The 21,891-nt window shown below is 40.2% G+C and overlaps 1 protein-coding gene across 1 annotated transcript; it reads left to right on the top strand.

Moving 5' to 3' along the window:
• The first annotated feature begins 676 nt into the window (after window positions 1-676).
• On the top strand, window positions 677-20,998 carry LOC132992309 (endoplasmic reticulum metallopeptidase 1). Its single transcript, XM_061061544.1, has 15 exons — window positions 677-1,012; window positions 3,472-3,776; window positions 7,003-7,130; window positions 7,281-7,386; window positions 7,829-7,975; window positions 8,218-8,310; window positions 10,072-10,284; window positions 10,640-10,860; window positions 14,342-14,516; window positions 14,697-14,887; window positions 15,160-15,312; window positions 15,479-15,681; window positions 15,790-15,905; window positions 16,099-16,262; window positions 17,214-20,998. Exons 1-15 carry the CDS (start codon window positions 738-740, stop codon window positions 17,388-17,390), a joined length of 2,667 nt encoding a protein of 888 aa, XP_060917527.1. The 5' UTR covers window positions 677-737; the 3' UTR covers window positions 17,391-20,998.
• The last annotated feature ends 893 nt before the right edge of the window (window positions 20,999-21,891 follow it).

The raw sequence follows: 21,891 nt of genomic DNA on the forward strand, positions 1-21,891 counted from the left end.
ACAATAAAGGTTTAATATGCCTTTAATATCTTAAATGTGAAGATCATTTTGCTTGTCATGCTTTACATTTCCACTTCAGTACATTTATGAATGCACGTTCTTGTAATATATTTGTATCACAAGCACATCGTGACCTTTATGTGACTAAGAATTGTATTCATTTGTCATAAATCTCCGAAATGAAGGATTAGCTGCACTGCAGGACTTTTCTGCAGGATTTCGTCGAGGGTCATTGAGTTCATGTTAAAGGGCTAGGTCGCTAATTTTTTTTAATAAAGTCACTGACTTTATTGCGAAGGGTTTAATGAGAATGGCATCACCACTAAATGTAGGCTATGCTAAAATGACATAAACATTCTTATAATCCACTGACATGAGATTATAGACTTTAAATATTGTACGAAATCCTTATTGTTCACAAATAACTAATGGGATTTAAAAGCATATAAAAGCCTGCGTCATATTTGTGGGGTTATTTCACCACATTGTCAACAAAATCTGTTCATTACTGCTAATTATTTCAAAGTATTTGCCAACAATGTGCGCTGCTCTCCTCCTCCTCTCCTCCTCCTCCTCTGCTTTACATTTTCCAAACGCTTCAGCCGCCCGCCCTCGCTTCACTGAGATTTGTCCTTCACCGCGATCCGTCCGTAGATTCACCAGAAGAGAAAAAAAAAAAAAGAAAAAGAGCGACGCCTGAGAGCGACGCTTGCAGCTGATGTACCGCTGTCTGAAAAATGGAGAGCGACACCACTTTCCGGAGAATAAAACCCTTCGGGACGCAGAGCTACGCCGCGCAAGATAACGACGGTTCCCGGGACCGTTGCGGGAATAACGGCTACAGCGGTGACCCAAAGAGGAAGCCCGAAGTGAACATCTACTTGCTGCGGGAAGGACTGGCAGCTTCCCTGGTCTCTGTGTTTATTTTGGTGCTGTGGGGACTCGTTCATTTGTCGTTACAGCAGCTCGTCATCGGAAAGCCGACCGGCGAGTTCAACGCACTGAGAGCCAGGTGAGTTTGTTGCTGTAATATTCACCTTTTGTTTTGTTTGTCTTCACGGTCTCGGGGTGAGCTGTGCTGGGGCTAACCTTTCCTCTAGTTTGTCAACAGACCCGCCTAGAAACCACTACCGGGTGTGAGCTCACCTCCACCACCACCTTCACCTGACAGGTGCAGGAACAATTAAACAGGAACTATCCTACTCGGATAATTAATCAATTTTAAGAATTGTCATCTGGAATTGTTAACATCCAGTATAGACTCAATTGAAGCAGAGCTGCTGCAATGCTCATATAAGCAGAGTTGTTCTCACACTGAACCAGATAATGGACCCAACATGCAGGACTGCAGGACACAAGGCAGAGAGTTCAGTTCATTTATTTAGGCAAGATCGGTACACAATGATTCCAATGGAAGAGAGGCAGAGGTAATCCTAATCGTGAGGTAAAGGTCAAGTCGTAATACAAGAAACAGGTCAGAACTTAACTTAGTTTTATTTGATAGTCTAAATCAGGGATGGGCAACTTTAGTCACAGCAAGGGCCACATTCATTTAATTCTCACTGCCAGAGGGGCCAAATTGTAGGATACAAAAAACGATAACAGTCAATTATGTCTCAAATTTAACTCGACATATGCCAGTGATCAAATATTATTATGGACATATTTCTGGTTTTCATGATTTCATGGCAGATTTTGTCATGTTTTTCTTCGTGTTTTGGTATATAAAAATTGACCTGAGGGCCACATTGAGGGTCGACGAGGGCCGCATGTGGCCCGCACATGATCTAAGTGATTCATACATTATATAAAGAAAACACACAAGTTTGGTCCAAGCATCCATTTGTACCTTGTTTTATTTGATGAAAAACTCAGTTTAATAAACGATGTTTGAAGATCAACTGATGTGTGACATTCAAAGCTCTACAATATTAAAGAGAATCTTGTTTTTTTTTTTTTTTAAATAGTAATTGCAACCTGTTTGCCTTATTTATAACATTAAAGGGAACGTGAATATAAACAAAAAAAGGGAAATTGGACAGATTCACCACAGAAACCACAGAAATCAGTATACACTGATTATACGCAGAAGCTGCAACATGTTCAGATAAAATGATCTACTGAGTTTCACAGTGCAACAGCTTTTATCAGATTTGAAAGGAGTAAAGGGTAAAGGAGAGATGCGGATTATGATCCGGACGGCTGCGGCTGAGCTCTTGAAAGTGCTCGGCGATGGGATTTGCCGTCATTTGGCTGGTTTCTCTATAAGAGAGTCAAGCATATAGTACATTTGTACTGATTAAGGCTCTGAGCTTCTTCGGTCACAATCATGGCTTTCATGGATGCATTTCCTGCCAGTCCAGATCTAATTTATGAGCATGAAGCTCTGAGGGGCTGGCACTGGAGGTAACATTGGTGGTTGTTGGACAACTGCGGCAAAGAGCATTAGCAGTCGCTCCTTTTAAAGGAAAGATGAGGAAGAGCATCTGTTTGCTTTTTTTTCCTCCCATATTGGTTGCTTTGCTTCATTTCCTGTTTCCATCTTTGAGAGGAGTTTGATCTGTGCAGCAACAAGGAAGTACAGGTCAGCAATAAGTACATAACCTGACCAAGTCAGGGCTGTGGACCAGACATGACAAACAAAGGTTATGTTGTGGGGATTGATAGAAAAAAAACCCCAGAATGTTTATATCTAGCCGTTTCTTTTGTTGGGTCATCACTTTGGAAAGCTCTTCCAAAGCCATTTGGTCATTATGAACATTTTCTTGTTCATATATTCCTACCTTCAAAGACCTCAGGTCAATGATCATGAAGTTGCTCCATATTCTCTCTCCCAGAATGGAAGTTAATATTCCAAGAAAGCTTTATGTATTTATGTATTTTTTGCTTATTCACTCCAAAGCAAAAAGATTATCATCCTTTTATTTAAGAGAACAAAAAAAAAAGCTCAAATCTTCAAATTTGAGAAGCTGGAATCTCTGGAATCTTCGCTTGAAAATAACTTCAATGAAACATCCATTTACTGAATATTATTGAATTGATTTTCTAGTCATTGCTGGAACATCTGGTAAATCGAATTATTTCAGCTCCTCTTGGTCGGTTAAAAGCAGAAATGACTCCTACAATACATAAAGTGGAAGGGATGCTTTTTGAGCAACCTTTGAAAAGCATTTCATTAAACTGTGCATTCTCTTGTACGTACACGGTCTCTTTTAAATCTTATTCAAGCAAAGTGTTTGGAAAAAAAGGATACAAAATATCTATCAAAGTCAGCACTCCATTCATTCATTATCCAACAGAAATGTCAAATCTGTTGTAATATCTCTTCTGGTGAAGACTCAGTCTGTTGTTTTATCTAAACTTGAACCTGGTTTGTTCTGCTGTCATACAGGCGCATATTGAGCTGTAGTGAATTAATTACTCATGCAGTCTCAATGTTGTATTTGACTCTTTCCTCACTTCACAATCTAGACAACACTTGGAGCAGATCACCAGTGTCGGCCCTCGGCCTGTGGGCAGTCCGGAGAATGAAGTCCTGACGGTGAACTATCTGCTGGAGCAGATCAATAACATCCGCGTGGAGACGGCGGCGGGCCCCCATCAGCTCACGGTGGAGGTGCAGCGCCCCACGGGCTCTTTCTCCATCGACTTTCTCGGAGGCTTCACCAGTTTCTATGACCGGGTCTCAAACATCGCTGTCAGGCTGGAGCCGAAGGGCGGGGCGCAGCATCTCATGCTAGCCAACTGCCACTTTGACACGGTGGCCAACAGTCCAGGTAAGAAAAGGTTTCTTTATCTCTCTGAATCTTTCCTGCTGCTTATGGCCTGAGCTTTAGATCAAGCATACAGAAAACATTCTCACCTCTACCAAACTTAATTTCAAAGTGAAACGAATCTTAAAATACAAACCTGTGAATAAATGAAACACTTTTGATCAATCAGTTCTTTATATTTGATCAAATGTGCTGCTAATACCCCTGAGTATCATCTATACATCTAATTTGGCTTAATCATAGACTGTATGGACATCTCCATAGTTATCTTCATTGTTATCAATGGTATAACTTAAATAGTCAAAGAGGGGATGTTCGCTCAATTCCCGTCTTTGAAAACACAAAAACAGAGTGTTGACACATTAAGAATATATAACTTCAATGTTTTTCTGAGCTTTTAATGGCACCATGGTCTCCATCTGTGGCTCTAGATTGATCCAACGTGAGGCCAAGGTGAGGTCAAAAGAAACAAAAATGAGCCGCCATGAGCCAAACCAATTTTTAACCTTTACCTGTTCATATAGTCAAGATATCAGACTTTCAAAATGCATTTGAAGTATATCTTGCTTTCAGGTTTAACAAGTTGACTGTCCTAAGGGTTCATCTTGTTAAAATCAATATTGACAAAAAAGGTGGGTCTGAAAAAAAAACGGCTTATGTTCTGTGCTACCTTCTAAAAATACTGTAAGATAAAAATGTATTCTTGCTTAACACACAGCGACACATATTTGATCACCTTCGTTTACAGTCTTTTTAGACACTGCAAAATAAAGAGCACATATTTTAATTCCCCCTTAAAATACAAACCGTAACTTTTATTTTGAAGGAGAACGACTTGGCTGCAGCTTTCTTTGGGATGAGACTGTATCTAGCTTCACGCTCTGCTAACAAGCTAACGCTGATCAAACTTGCTAAACGCTAAAGATGCTAGTAAAGAATCAAGATCATGACTGATATTTGACCTAGGAATATTACCTGTCCCTGACCTGTGACCGTAGTTAAAGCAGCAACAAAATCCACATCATTTATTACGTGCAGTAACTGATGTATGCTCTGTATGTGAATATTGCAATTAAATGTCAAATGTAACTGCGTGTCCTTCCTGTTTCTTTCCATCAGCTAGCAGGTTGATGTTGAGCCTGGAATACTGTAATTAGTATCCGTGAGCAGGTTTAGTCCAGCATGAAATGTCTCAACAACTATTTCAAGTATTGCCATACAATTCTGGAGAGACTTATTAAGAGATATCATGGTTCCCCCTGGTCATTGAGCCTTTCCCTTCCAGTGCGATGTTAAGAGATGATTGTCTACCGTGTTAATGTGGTGACTGAGCAGATAGCTTTTCTATGGAGATCGAGCCACAGGTTTTTCAGCATGAAAGTCCTCTGGAGTTTTACAAAACCCTTATTTGTCTCTCGCCTGGTTCAGTGTAGTCATGTGTATCACACGGCGAGAAGATGAAACCGCTATGGAAAGCAAATCCAGACAATTTGGAGCTAAATGGCGTCTTGTTAATGGTTACAAATATCCATTTAGTGCTTTTAACAGGAAGCCGCTTTGAGCAGTGGCTCATATCTGGACCACACAGTAATAAGGGTGTTTGTTTATGATAAGGAGCACATTGTGGTGTGTACTCAGGCTGTTTTTGTCTTTAGTCTTCTGTTCAAATCGGGAATTTCATAGTTTTATTCCACAACGGAGAGACTTATTTTTTCCCTTCAAACTAGATCTGACAACTTTAACTCGTTAATCACAATGTGATTAAGGTGCAAAATTATTGCATTCATTTCTTTCAACTGCGTTCTATTTTGTCCCTTAAGGCACACCATACGTAAGCCACCATAGCATCTACCTGTATTTACAGAATGGCTCATTTCACTTAAAAAAAACAGCTCAGATGACAGAAAAGTAATATCAAACCTTTCACTTTTTTACAGTTCCCTTTAAGCTGTTTTCATTTACTTTATCGTCCCTAAAAAGTTCCCTTTTCCATTGTAAAGTTAATGTCATATCCTTAGATCTGTCTGAAGTTCTTAATTTTGTTTCAGAACAAAAGCAGGTTTGTATCCAAACAGGAAGTAAAGTACCATTAGCTTAAAACAATACACACATTTAAAATAAAGGATAACAAACACAGTTTTGAAGTGCAAAATAATGGAATTTCAAACATGCCATGAAAAATGAGATAAATTGCAATGAACTATGAAATTCAGCGATGAGTCCCGATTAAAAAAAAATGTAATGTTTGACAGCCTTACTTCAAACACATCCATACACATGCATGTGTTTCCTCTTACCAGGGAAGCTGGCAAGAGGAAATTGAGCTAAGAGGTGTGGACCAGGAAGATACACATACATTTCTCTGTCCACCACTGCCTGCCAAGCCTTTGATTTCATGGAATTGTAAAGAGTTGTTTATGCGGAAGATAAAAACTAGAAAAACAGAAAAGACAGTCCAATACAGACAGAAATGGAAACTTGTAGTTCAAGTGCAAACATTTTGTTTAAAACTAAGAAAAACATAGGTGAACAATTCAGCCTATGATTTGCCATCCTCCTTACTCTCACACTGTGTTTTTTGGGACAATGATGGTCACACAAGTAGAGCAACAGAAGCATGAATGGTACCCTGACAGACCGGGAACAGGGCTCCAACCCCCACCTCACGAAATCATTCAATCCAGAAAGCCGGATCACATGATGTCCCACTTTGGCCCTCTGATCTTTTTAGCATTTCTCTCCCTTTTCTCTTTAAGTCATGTTCCTCATCACTTAAGTTTCTGTAATCTTTCTTCATCACATGCTCCTGTCACATGGTCCTTCCTTTGATTCTCCCTGTTACCCTTCTCTTTTTGTTCTCACCCTCATAGAACCGATGGGAACTGTTTTTTTTTTTGTTTTTTTTTAAACCAGCTTGTCACATTCCTTGCCTGTTTACTCATCCAGGCAACTCTGCTCCCTCTGGTTTGTTTGTGTTATTATAAAGAAATCTAGAGTTCTAGACTGAAATGTTTTTAAAAATTAAGGTTTCAAAAATCTTAATCTGAGGGACTGGGTCAGGAGGCTGGGGTGAACTGGGTGAACGTTTGCATAACCATGTGTGTAAACGTCTGACCAATCCAAGCTCCCTTTGCTTGATATGAATGTAAAAGAAGAAGCGTACCTTAGACACAGTGTTTTAGCTTTTTAGTGTTTTTGACACACACACACACTGGTTTCCTTGTTTTAGGTGCCAGTGATGATGCAGTGAGCTGTGCAGTGATGCTGGAAGTCCTCCATTCTCTGGCAAACCAGTCTACTCCTCTTCGTCATGGAGTTATCTTCCTCTTCAATGGGGCAGAGGAAAACATCCTGCAGGTAAAGTGAAAGTGACAAGGACACATGTTTTACACTTTAGGTGTTCCGCCAGCCTGTCTTCACGACTTTGGATTGTTACTGAATTTAAAAAGCGTCCTCTCTCTTCCTGATTTTCTTCTTTTTTTTTTACTCTCCAAATCTTTGTCTCAGGCCAGTCACGGTTTCATTACCCAACATCCCTGGGCCAAGCAGGTGCGAGCTTTTATTAACTTGGAGGCTGCAGGTGTTGGGGGCAAGGAGGTTGTTTTCCAGACAGGTACTTTACCATTTCTGTTGGACAGATGGTTCCTAGAAGATGCAAATTGCTAGAAGGTTCTTCCTCATTCTTGTTTGTGTGTGCAGCCATGCTTATAGTAACTCTTTCTCCTGTTATACGGAAAGCCTGCAAATAAATGCAGTGCTGCCTTTGCTATTACAGAGAAGTCGAGTGTAATTCTAGTTCTGCATTAACAGTAAATGTCCTGGTTGCCCTCTGGCCCGCTGCCACCATTCTTTATCTACAGTATATGGATTACAAACCTTGATTATGGCTCCTGAGGTGCTTGTAACAATGCAGACCTCACCTTGTGCACTTACCCTGTACAAAGTGTATATACTATCCTTTAAAACAAAACAAACACACACAGCCAGTGGTAAAGATAGCCTCGGAAATTGAGAAACTTTCCAACATGTAGAATAACAATCGTGTTCCCATGAAGGTCCAGAGAACCCGTGGCTGGTTCAGGCCTACGTACAAGCAGCCAAACACCCCTTCGCCTCTGTGGTTGGTCAGGAGGTCTTCCAGAGTGGCATCATCCCCTCTGACACTGACTTCCGCATCTACAGAGACTTTGGTAACATCCCAGGTAACGCTTCACAGAATTAAAACAGTATACGATATTATGATAGAAGTGTGGAGCAGAGTTGATCAATTTGCACAGTAAAGATGGTTTTATTTCATGTCTCTCGCCCTGCCAATTTGACCAATGTTACTCTCATTTGATGAATATTTGTATTTCATTTGCATGTTTGTGGGTTTTTTTTTAAACAATTTCATCTTTTCCCTGTTTTTACCTTCTTCTATTTAAATTTTTTTTTTCCGTTACAGGGATTGATCTGGCTTTCATTGAAAACGGTTTCATCTACCATACCAAGTACGACACTGCTGACAGGATCCTGACAGACTCAATACAAAGAGCTGGTAAGTGTATACCTTAACTTAAATAGATTTCCTCTTTTTTTTTTCTTTTTTTTTAACATTTCTGTAGCACTCAAAGCAAATATATATATTCAGTGCTTTTTTAGCAGGCGTGTGCATTGGTCTCTTAAAAAGGGTGGCCAGTGCAGCTATAGCTCTTTGTGACTGAAAAACACTGTTGGCAAATGTTTTCAACAGACAGACGCAAATGCATGCTGCTTACAGTAGCACTGGCTCTCAATTACCTCGTGCATCTGTGTTGCTGAATTATTTTGCTTTACTTAGCAGAGAATCCAGGCAGTCAGCAGTAAAAACCTTTGACATTTGGCATCTTTCTTCCCTCCCTCAGCAGCTTCTGGAAATCTCCCTCCTCTACATCTGTGTACAGTAACTCATAGTGAGAGGCATAAATTATTAGAGCGAGAGAGTGAGATTATAGCAAGAGGTAGGAGGTATTTTTAGTCTGTGGCAATGAACAGTTTTGTACGGTCGTGAGTGGATATAGCAGAGGGGCAGTTGAAGAGGAAGATACACCAGTGACTGTTCTCTGTTGATGCTTTTGATGAACGCAGCAGCTTTTTAGCTTAACCCACATCTTTTCAAATCTCCTGCAACACAGCTCTGCTGTTGGACAAATTACAATAAAGGTGGAAGGCTTGCACTGCTCTGAAGTTGATGTGCTTTTGTCAAATCAATTTGAGCCTGGATCATGAAAATATAACTGGTATGAATGATGCTATAATTAATACATTGTATGTTTTATCATTAAATGGACAATTTGTGTTTTGACAAAGTGAAATGCAAAAATGAAAGGGGTGGGTTACTCACAATGCAGCCCCAACACGAACAAGTAGATGTTGTACACTCAGGCGGAGGAACAATGGAGCTTTGTCTCATCTGTGTGTGTGTGTGTTTGTGTGTGTGTGTGCTGTTAACTGTGCAGACATGCAGGCAGCAGAGATAAAGAAACTTGACCTCAGGCAGCAGCAGCTAACACAGCAGCCTCTTCCTGAACCTTCACGTAGCTTCATTTCTCATCTACATTTACTGCCACATCGATAGTCCTCTACCTGTCCTAAATACTGTCTTTCATTCAACTGTTTCATAACCACAAGAGACCAAAAGGGCCAGAAATCGGACTTGCCCACACACACACACACACACGCACACTACTACACTCTCTCATGCACACTAGCACTTGGCATGTGAATCACATTTCCTCTGACAGAATTGTCCTCAAATCATTTGTTTATAACTGTTAATAAACTGTTGTTGTCATTGAAATTAGATTCAATTTCCTTTGAAAATAAACGGTTATCCAGCTGCAGCGGTTGTAAGGCTTGATACAGAGTAACCAGACCTTAATTTACTTGTATGCATTGTTTATTTTTTGTATCAATTATTTATATGCTACTCATGTGCTCGGGGTTTGTTCCTGAAAAAAATACAGTCTGCCTGGCGTGACGGAAATGACAAAAGCTGTTTCATCAGGGCAGCCTGCTGGTCAGAAGGTTATACTGAGTCATCAATAAAATCTGCCTAGTGCATGTGATGTGTCAGTTTCTTGAAGGATGATCCCTTTTCACTTTTGAGAGTGATGTCATCACTTTCACATTCAGTCAAATACTAACCCACAATAGGCAGAAATCCATTTAGTCTCCCCTCAAGTCCTTGTTTAAATTAACCTTTCCCCCAAACTGTGTGCGACAGAGTGTTACTGTGTATCTAACCCTGTTCACTTCAAGCCTCCTTTTCTGTTTGTAGGCGACAACATCCTGGCCGTCCTGAGATACCTGGTAATGTCAGAGAAGTTGGCCGATTCCTCAGAGTATCGCCACGGCAACATGGTGTTTTTCGACCTGTTAGGGGTAATCGTTGTGGCTTACCCGGCCCGTGTTGGCACCATCCTGAACTACATGGTGGCCATGGCCACCTTCCTCTATCTGGCCAGGAAAGCCTCCCTTCCAGGCAATGGGGGTAGGTCTTCATTTCCTTTCTTGGATGTTTGCTTATCTTCTTGTGACTTATGCCATTGTTTAAAAAAATATAATTATTAATTATATATTGTACCCTATGAATTAGAAAGTATGGTAAGGCTGTTCAAAAAATAGGCAACATTTTGTAAAGAGAGGTGAATATCAATATGCATGGATATTAACTGTGGAGTCCCTCAGGGGTCAATGTTAGGCCTGAATTTGTTTATTGTTTATTGTTATTAAATTACTGAGTTAATGGTAAAGATTTACATTTTGTTCTCTCAGTTCAGTCTCTAAAAGAGCTGGATGAGGGTTTTTTTGTTGCTTCACTAACCTTTGGTCTCAATCTCGCTCAGGTGGTCGCTATGTCCGAGACCTGGCCTGTGCCACAGGTGTAACTGTCCTGAGCTGGTTTGTCACCCTGCTCTCCGTGCTGATTGTTGCTCTACTCATCACACTGTTGGGCCGCTCCATGTTTTGGTACACCCACTTCTATGCTTCCATCTGCTTGTACGGGGCTGCTGCCACAGGCAAGATGGTCCTTGTTCATACGCTGGCAAAGAACTTGTACTTTGGAGTAAGTGGAGTTATCAATGTTTACATTTCGCCTTGCCTGTCTCAGCCTACAAATGTCCCCTTATTTTTCAACCTATAAAGATGACGGTGCCCCCAATCATCTTTGGGTTGCAGCTTTCTATGAAAGTGGCATATAAAAAAGGGAAAATTCTAATGTTACTCATTGCCAAGAAGGGGTGATAGTAGCTCAGTCCATAGAGATGTCGGTTTAAAACCGGAGAGTTGCCGGTTTCAAGTCCAAGTACTGACCAAAGTACAGAAATTGTGCTGGTAAAGAGAGGGCGCCAGGTCACTTCCTGAGTACTGCCAAGGTGTCCTTGCGCAACCCTGAATAGTTATCTGTGCATGTCAATAGGTCCTGTTTGTGTGTGTGCGTGTGTGTGTGTGTGTATATCAGGCATATGTGTGTGAGTAGCATGTTTCCCAATAGCGGTGAGTAAACCTGAATTTTACCCTGGGATTAAATAAGTAAATAAAAACGTAAAATATAATAAAAAATAGAAAAAGGTACATTTTAGAAAATGTATACCTTAGATGCCTTTTCAAGCTTCATTTGAAGCGATGATGATCTCTGGCTAACCCTGGTCAGCCTTTTTAAAATCTTCAGTAAAATCCATGTTATGTTTTACTTTGAAGGATGTGACTTCCTCCTTCAATAGAGCTGTAGTGCAAAATTGAATGAGAAAATGATGAGTGCTGACATGTTTTCTGTTGAAGAATAAACCAGTTAGACTAAGATGAATATCTTAAAAGATACTTCTCGTTTAACAGGTATTCTTTGTACATCTTAGTGTTTCTAATATACACACTGTAGACTAAACTTCAGCCAACTATTTAAACTCAGTTTATTTACTTTAGCTGGATATTCATTAGACCACAGAGCAGTGAGTTAAAAGCTTGACAGTTCCTCTTTCTTCACAGTCGTATAAACTTGTCCCACCAGCAGTCACCTGTCACTTTCCTTAACCAAATCTTAAGGCCAATCGACCTTTTCTCAATGTGGTGCTGAAAGCCAACGCAGAAGGAAGCACCTCATACTTTTACAGCTATCAAATGTTAGCATCTCTGTCTGTGCTGCCCGAGGCTTTCTCATTAACTCTTCACGTTGTGTATTTAAGGAGCAGCTAGTAAGAGTTCAGCTGACTTATTGTATGTCTGACATTAAGTAAATACAAGCCTCTACTCAGAGAGTTTTTCATCAGGAACTCACCACTTTATGAATTGAAGCTTTTCATGGACGTTTTCCAGAAAGGACTCAGACTCTCCGAGACAGCCTCGGGCTTTCATCCCTAATGAAACAGACTATTCAATTTGCACAACATCTCTTCATCCTCAGCCTTTAAATGGTATTTGAAAAATTAAGGTAGCTTAAACATGTCATTTAGCATAGCAAGCTGAACTTTTTTCATCCTTAAAAAATAAAAAAATGAGACCCGCATACATATCTACATATCTTCAGGTCATTGATAGTTATGGCATTTTGGTTTCCAACTATTTTCTGGTCCACACTTCCTCATCAGCATCATCACTCGTGATGTGCAAATTTAAATGATTTTAAATTGTTAATGCCTGAGTTTTAATTGATATATAAGTAGATTTGATATTAGGTGTCGTGTTGACCGTTTGAATTTAATTAAATAGTTGATTCAGTGTTTAGGTCGGTTCGATAAAATTTAAAGTCATACGTCTACCACTTTAACTGGCCAAAGCTCCTTATGTGTTCCTTTTATTCGTGGCCATGTCTCCATTGAAAAATAGGTTCTTCATCTCAATGAGAACAACCTGGTTAAATAAAGGTTCAATAAAAATAATACAAATATTCATTAGTTTAGTGAAGTACTTCAAACTTTTATGCTTTGAAGCAAATGTTTCAGATCTCTGTTATTCTCTGTTTTGTTGACAATCTGCATTGCAGGATTGTTCAGGAAACTCATTATGTGGGTATTTTCTTTCTTTGGATTTGTTTTTTAATTATAATTGTTTTAAAAACTTTTTGGGGGCTTTTGCCTTCATTTAGAACAGACAGTGTATAGAGAAGGAGCCGCAGGTCAAACTTGAACCTGGGCCGCCCACTTTGAGAACTATATCCTTTGACATGCTCGACCTAACCGCTAGGCCATCGGCGCCCCGATTTACATATTTTTGATGACATTATATACACCAAACTCATAGAAAAAAACTCATAACCCAACGTAAAGATACACAAAAGCATACAAATATAACATATTATCCTTGTAGCATCATTAAATGAAGCTGTCCAAAGTAGGAATATGCAAAAAACAAAGAAATGTGGATATTTCCTAAATCTATAAATTCTCTGATATCACATTTAGCTGCTCAACTATATTTCCATGTACTCCCCTCCATCTTCCCACCTATCCCCTGAGGTACAAGCACCACTTGTTTGGGAGTCATTGTCCTGTTTTTTTTTTTATCAGAATGTGTCACCATCAAAGCAAATAGTCTTCAGCTCTTGCTGTCATGCAAATAGTAAATCAGAGACAATGACCTCTGTGTGGCTGCAGACCCACATCGAATAGAAGATTTATTTGCCTGGCAGTTATGTGAGGCAATGAGCTGTTGGGGTTTCTATACAACATCTGCTTGACAAATCATTCAAACCAAAGGCAATGTAATCTAGAAGTTCCTCTATTTCAAAAAAGTGCTTCCTTGTGTACTCATGCAGTTTTGTGTTCCACAGCGTGCTACAGAAACGCATGAGAAAAATCAGCTTAGTGGTTGCTGCCTGCAGTAATAAAGCTTCTATTCAAATCATGTTCACAGGTTTGTTGTTATATAACAGGTAATCATTTAAATATCAGGATAAAGTTACACCCAAGGGGGAAAGTTCCCCTTTGTAGGAACTGGGAAGTGCCATCTCATATCACTAATTCTTTGTTCCTTTTGTAGTTTTTTTTTTTTCCTCCAGTGAATCAGTCATACCTTTATTATTGTTTTATTGGCAGGCATTGATAGATTAAATATGTTTGAGGGAAAATTATGAAGAAGAGTAGCCTATGAAACATCCTCTTGTGTTGTTCTTCAAAGATGATGCTTTTCAGAGGTATTGTTATTGGATATATGAGGAGGAGCATTACTGGCCACCACACATTTCAAAGACACAAAGCATTCCTGTTTGTCAACAAATCTTAATCCCAAATCGTGAACAAATTTAAGATTAGCATTTTCTTTTCCATGTCCACTAGAATGTATTACTCTCAATGTTTGATTTAGTATTTTGATCTGAATTTACACGTTTTTATTATGAATATTATTACAAGGAAATGTTTCTTGATACAGTAATTATTTCAGAGGATTGGTGATTTTTTTCCTCCTCTGACGAGCAGAATCGTTAGCAACCTCACGTTAGCTTGCTGATTCCCAAAGCAACCTGCTATGCGGCCTAAATAAAGATCAGTATCTGTCAATTTCTCCAACTTTGTAACGCAATGTGTGTTGTTGTTTTTTTTGTGTCGCTGCAGGGAGTCCGTTTGGTGGAGCTTGGCGATCTTTTCTTTGATGTGAGCATACTGCTGTGGTGCTGCAGCCTGGTGTGGCTGACCCAGCAAGGCCTGTGTTCAGCCTACGTGCCAATGCTAATGGTGGCCTTTCCACTGGCCACCAGACTGCTGCTGGCCAAAGAGTTCAAACACAGAGGTAACACACTCCACCTAGACTGGATTTACAATAAATGTTTTTGTATTAGCAAATAAAAAAAAGGGAATATAGTGGCATATTTAGTTTTACCATTCATGCAGATTGAAAGTAAAGATCCTCTGCTGGTTCAGTTTAAAGTCTCCTCTCTCTCTCTCTCTCTGTCTATCTGTCTTTCTGCAGGAGCATCAGTGAAGTACAGTGTGCTCTATCTGTTTGGTCTGACTCTGCCGTATGTCCACTTCATGTTCCTCATCTGGGTGGTGTTTGAGATTTTCACACCCATCATGGGTCGCAGCGGCACAGAGATACCGCCTGAGGTGGTGCTGGCCACTTTGGTCACCCTAGCAACCATTTTCCTCTCCTCCTTTTTTGTGAGTATGATCATTATCATGTGCAACAATGAAGCAGTTTGAAGTTGATATTTTCAAGTGTTAATAGTGATGTGTGTGTGTAGGACAGAATAATATGACCAAACAGATTTATTCTTTGATTAAGATGCTGGTAGTGATATTTTCTGAGCAGTTTAATGATATTTATTGACACTATTTATTTCCCATATCATCAAAAATCAGCATGTTTCATGTCTTTGTTAAGATCTCCAAAAAGACTGCAGTGTAGACCTTATATTTTTATTCTCTTTCAGCTGCATTTTATCTACTTGGCACGGAGCACTAAGTGGATCCTGACTGGTCTGGCCTCAATATTCAGCATCATGTTTCTGTTGGTGTCCAGTGGCCTCCTTTTCCCTTACTCAGGCAGTCCAGAGAGCCCCCGGCCCAAACGAGTCTTCTTGCAGGTTCAAAGACACAACGCACAAACAGCAGAAACATGCATTTATCTTGATTCATCTTTCTTGTCCATAGATTCAAGTTACCCATTCTATAAGTAAATCCTGCACATTTCTAGTCCGCTTTGGATTTAGAAGATATCTTACTTGTTTGTTTTATCCACCCAAAATGCAGCATACAACACGGACCTTTCACAATCTTCAGGGCCAGGTGGAGAGCCGGGACTCAGGTCTGTGGATCAACAGTTTTGACTACACAGGCATGCAGCACATCACACCTCACATCCCCGAGATCAACGACAGCATTCGCACCCACTGCCAAGAGGACCGACCCTTCTGTGGTTACCCCTGGTTTCTGCCTGTCAAGTTCCTCAGCAAGTCAGTAACACGTCTGTACAGCTTACAGCAGTGTTTTCATGCGCTTTGTTGATTTCATTCATTGACGTATTTCTACATTATGCTTGACGTATTTTGGTGTATTTGCAGGAAGAACTGGTACCTTCCTGCTCCCGAAGTGTCTCCCAGCTCTCCTATTGAGTTCAGCCTGATGTCCAGAGAGGAGACCAGCTGGGGGACGATCAAGATGACCTTCAGCGCGAGAGGTCAGGATCCCAAGTTTATTATCGCGTTGTACAGGATGAGCTCAGAAAGAAGAAAATCCCCTTTCTTTGTAAACCTTTTATTGATAGTTTATATCAATAATCAGGGTTATTACCTATAGGATGTCCTAGATGTGTTTGTGTGTGTGCATGTTACCTTACACAGGTGTGTCTTCCCCTGCTCTGTCCCATGCAGGCCCCAGCCACATGTCTCTGTACCTGATGCCTCACCGAGGAGCCAGCCTCTCCACCTGGTCCTTAGGGGACGGGACGCCTCAGTTCGACCTGAGCGGAGAGTATTTTGTTTTCTATTCTCACGGCCTCGATGCCCCTACATGGAGCTTCTGGTTTGAAATACAGGTACTTCTCCTTTTCAGCTGAAGCGCTTTCCTGTACTTCATGAACATATTAAGATTTTATAACTTCGGTCTTTTACATGTGTTTTGTTGTGAATTATTTAAGATGCCTTCTGTTTTGGGTGAGAAAGCATTACTTTTTGGTGTGACGGAAAAAATAGTTTAATTTCAAATGTTTATATTTTAATCTCCTTTTCGTGTAAAATATAATTCATATATTCATACAATTTAATATACCCTGTATATTTAAAGGAACAGTGCACATTAAAGTAAAAATCTCTACTTCACTTACTTGTATATTAATGAGCTACAGAGGAGCTGGGAGTTTGAGTTTGTCTCTTTTTTTACAGAGCCAGGCTAGCTGTTTACTCCTGTTTCGACTCTTTATGCTAAGCTAGGCTAAGTTTAGCTAACCATTTCCTTACTCCAACTTCAAGTTTAGAATTGAGGGGTATTCATCTTGGCTACTTACTCTTGGCCACACGGTGAACAGGCACATTTCCAAACACAGCGAATAATTCTTGTAAGAATGTATTTCCTTGCCCACATTTGTATTATCAGTCCTCAGCTACAGGTGCACCAGTCTGAAATCAATCCCTGTATTAAAACCTTTTTTGAATATCATTCTTTTCATTCCTTACATTTTGAGTTTCATGCCAAACTTCAGCCCAGGGCCTCAGTCTGTGGTGTCTGCAGGAGATTAGCTCCAGTCAGGACACAATTGGACCGTGTCCCCGTCATGTGAAAACCTTTAAACTCCAGTTGAGGAGATTAGAATTGCTTTATGAAATTAAGCGTTGAGACAAACTCTATGACCTTTTTAAAGACTCGTTTGAAATGTACTGCATGAGCTAAACATATGCTCCATCATCAAGCTAAAAAAACAGGTGATTTTTCTTAGAGTTACCTGTTCGGTTACCTGTGCTAATGTTCATGGCTTTTCTTTCTCCGTCAGCCTCCCAGGGACCCCGACCCGACAGGTCCTGAGGGGATGATCTCTGTTGCCATTTCCTCCCACTATTTCTTTGGACAAGACCAGAGGACTGCTCAACTTGAGGAAATCCTCCGCAGGTTTCCCACGTGGACTTTCCCTTCGTCTTGGGTCAGTACCTATGACATGTACAGATACTGAGGACGTCACCGAGGAGGACGACGACGACGAGGACACAATGAAGAGGGGCTGCAGGGGACCCCGAGGAAGACAAAGTTACAAGGAGGACAAACCCTGCTGCCTTTTCACTCTGACACAAACACACTCTCTCACACACTCACGCTCCCTCCCAGCCTGCCTGAGAGACCCCCATCACTGTGTCAGTAGGCTTAGTGGCTAACAAAGCGGGAAGGGCATGCCAGAGGTAAGCTGATCACACAGAGTACAGACTGAAAAAGTCTCCACCCGATGCTCCGGGTGCCACAAGCCTCGTGCTCAATCCTGAGTTAGTGAAATGAAGGAGTTAAGGTTTTTTTTTTTTTTTTTAAACAAAATCTGCTGTGCCTTTGCTTTTCTCACTCCATCTCACTCTCGCCCCTTTCCTCTCTTCCTCCTGTTCTCTCTCTCTTCCCGAGGTCACATGGTTACCTCTCATGCTAACTGTGTTTGAGCAGCCGTTCTCAAGAGTCCCTGTGTCATTATCTGTAACATGCGTGTGTATCTGGTGGAAGGGAGAAAAATTCCTGCTTTTCTTTTCTGCCTTTTCAGGCTTTAACTGGAAAATTTGCCACTCTTAAAGTCGCTTTTCATACACACACACACACTTGTTTATGTCATGAGCAAACAGTTTTTGTAATTACTAATCAATTAACTGTGAAATAGAGTTATCATTCCTTTCTGACACTACTGATTTGCAGCGAGTCATAACCCTGTGTTTCAGTGAGGAATGCCAACAATCTGCTTTTAATGTCAGGGAATCTGGCAAACAGATGCAGAAGTCTTCGCCTGTTAAATGGAAACAGACACATTTCATTTGTCACCGTGTCCTTTAAATTACAGTAATGTTCCTGATGGGGGTTTATGAGGTTTAAGATGTTCAAGGAAACGTATAGTTTTGATTTTTTGGGCTTGAGGAGGATGAGACGCAAAAATCACAGGAGTGTACGGCTCTGTTTGCTGTAGAGAACTCCAAGGGTGGGAAAGCAAAAATGCAGCTCCACATTCATTGCCAGCATCATTATCAGTCACCATGTTCTGTCTCATGTGGGAGGATTCACAACAACGTTCACTCCCACTGTTACAGTACTTGTTCTTAATGCTAAAGGTTATCTCCAGCAGCATCAAGGACTGTGTTTAGTTATGAAGGGAAGAAGATCTTTAAGGAGTAATTGATCATTAAATAAGTCAATTGAAATAAAAAACAGATTGTCCTTTAAACACAGAGGTGTCACTTTTTAAGCAGTGTGCCGGTTCCAGCTGCTCAAATCTGATGGTTTACATCTTTTATGTTGGAGTGACAGCAGAGGTTTGGACTGTTGGTCTGAAGGGACAAACTTTATGTCTCGAAAAAAGCTCCAATCCCCCAACTAATTCAATCCCACTAAAGCCAACTCCATATTGTAATAGCTACAATGATGATGATGAGATATTTGTTTTAGTTGTTGTCCATGAAAGGAGGGAAATGAAAGTTGCAGAGAACCCTGGGAAGTTATTTGGATATTTATGCAGATGTTTTGCCAGATTGTACTTCATCTGGCTCCTTTCCCTACTCTGCTTATTCTAAACTGGTGCTGCTGCAGATGAATCAGTGTGAGCTGTTGGAAAAACTCACATTTCATTTTTGGGGGTGTGTTTCTACAGTTTCCTATATGTCACTTGTCTCATGTGGAGCTGCATCTTTTTTCTTTTTCTGGCCTTGAGCCCGATTATCACAAACACAATGATGTTAATATGACCTGTTTAATGTTTCCACTTTACATAGTACACCTCAGAGAACGCCACGAAAGAGTCATCGTGGGTTATATTAGAAACGTAGTACTTCTCACGTTTGACTGTCTTTATTGTTTTTAAAAAGTGACAGCAATCATTTAAAGTTTAGAAAAAGTAGCGCTAGGCTGAGAAGTGAAACGTCCGAACAAAGTGCTTATCTGGGCCATGTCATGTTTTGGAAAGTTCTAGAAGTCCGATTTGGAAAGAATGTGGGGACGTTTTTTTTTTTTTTTTTTTGTGTCACCACTACCTCCTCAGTGATCAAAACCAAGTGCCCAGACACCAAACAAATACTACTGCTTCATAGTTTGCTGTTGGAAAGATAAAAGCTCATTCATGTTGAAGAAAGAGATTATTTTGACGAGTCATGGAGCATCACCTCCTCTGTCTTTGGGTTGTCTCTGTTTCCTTCTAACAAAGTGGAGGCTAATGGATTGATCTGCAAAGACGGGCTTTGTTTTGATAAATAAATGGCACAGCTGTGTTATCAACCTTTTTAGAGTCCCTCTCTTCAGTCCAACAATCCCATCAAATCTGTAAATCAAACGTCACATTGTCGCTTGTTTGCAGTTGGTTCCCCTCTTTATCTAATCACAAGTTGAGTCAGGTTTTAGAAACTTGGGAGATCGCTTGCACTTGAGGGGGGGGGGGATTACTGAGCACCCTCTACTTTGTGTGCACGTGGTGATGTGTCGTCGTGACGATGATGCATGTTGTCCTGTTCGGCTCCAGGTCACACAAATGAAGAAATGCTGACATGAAGGAGGCCTTAACGTTCAGCTTCCAAAGACGCACAAAATGTTTACTGAAGTGGACAGTCACTAATGTCTCAGTGGTCTTTAAAGCTAACAGGTGCTACACTGTACAGTTTTTAATCTGTGTGAAATATCTTGTTGTCCATCCCCAGCCTTCAACAGCATGTTTAAATTTAGAACAGATTTCTCCACTGTGCTCCTTCTTTTTGTTGATGTAGTGCGACTAAACTGAGCAAATGAAGGTTTATATAAAGTTATATTAGCTGGATTAATAACCCAGATAATAGAGTGATGAAGAAGAAACAGTAACACTGGATTCAAAGGTATACATATTCACAAGTAACCACACTGTAACTAGCATATACAAGTAGCTTTATATGAGTCATTATGAAGCACTTATTAATGCCTTATCCCTCATCAGTATATCCTCCATCTACGAGGCCATTATCCAAAAGTTTTTCCCCCAATCTGATAATTACGGCGTCTAAATATTGAGTAAGAAAGTTGTTTGTATGTTAAGATCTTAACATGATTCCCACTATGGGCCTTATCAGCAGGGAAGTACCACAATACTGAGCAAAGCATATCGAGTTTGTGTTTCTAGTCAGCGTTGCACAACAAACTGTAATTGTATTGTTTCTGCGATAACACATCACAAAAGATGCCTGAACAGGGATCAATGACAGAGAGTAGTTTCATTTAGAAGAACCATGCAGTGATACTCAGCATGCCAAGATTGAACCGAACAGATGGAGTCCTGGATGCTTGTATAAATAACACCAGCAAGCATTCAGGTACAGTCAGATGAAATGCTGTCCATTTGTTTGGCAGCTGTAAGGTTAACTAGCTCGAACGCTTCAGAGGGAAAGAAGAGTGAGGAAAATGTCGTTGATGAAGAACTTGCGGTAAAAACCAAAGCACTAGAGCTATTTCATCAATCATTATTTCACGGAGATACAACTTGCTTCAAACACAGGAAGACATAAGACCTGTACGTTACAGCTCAACTGTTAAGGCACATATCAGCATCACAGTTTTTTTTTTTTGAACAGTGTCATCACTAATCACATCGTTTACTTGCATTGACCAATTCCTGTGCAGCAGCTTCATCAATTGACACCAATTAGTAATATCAAGGCATTTCAGAATAAGGTCATGCACAACAGGGCAGAACAAAGTCGGTTTATAATTCCTAATAAGGTTCCAATATGCCATTAGCAAGCATGCTATGAAGCTAGGTAATGATACATTTGTGAAGCTTTTCTGTATAAAAAGTAACCAAACTATCTCACTACGAGGCACAGTCTGTAGGTAGTCTGGAGATTTCACTGATTAACGACCCCTATAAAAGGTATATAAGGTATACATCCCCATTGACTTGATATTCTCTATTATAATGACTTGATTTATCCCCACATTTGACGTGATATATCCCCTTTACCGAGTTAATTTATCCAAAATATTGACTTGATATATTATATTGACTTGGTACATCCCCTTTATTGACTTGATTTGTCTTCATTATGGACTTGAAATAGATCCCCTATATTGACGTATGTATATGCCCTATATCAAAACGATATATATCCACCAATGTTGAGAATTAAAACTGAAAATAAAATCCAGATTTAATTGTTTCTTATCATTTCTAAAAATGTTCTTCAACTCCGTATACTGAGGTTGTTGGTGTGATGCAGTTGAAAGTGCAGATTAGCTTTATGGTGAGAGAGGCTAGCTCACCTCTAGGTCTCAGACCCCTGCTGTGTCGGATTACACTATAAAAACTAGAGGACTAAATCAATCAAATCAGAAGAGGAAATTGGTGATAAAGAACACAGAGGATTTGTATTACTCATCAAGAGAATGATTTCTTTAGTTCACATTAAAGGACCATACCTGTGTGTGTTGTAGCTATTGATGTCATATCATACAGACATCATATAACCCACCTGTAGCTT

Source organism: Labrus mixtus, chromosome 17 (genome assembly GCF_963584025.1).
Source record: "Labrus mixtus chromosome 17, fLabMix1.1, whole genome shotgun sequence".
In the NCBI taxonomy this organism is placed as follows: domain Eukaryota; kingdom Metazoa; phylum Chordata; class Actinopteri; order Labriformes; family Labridae; genus Labrus; species Labrus mixtus.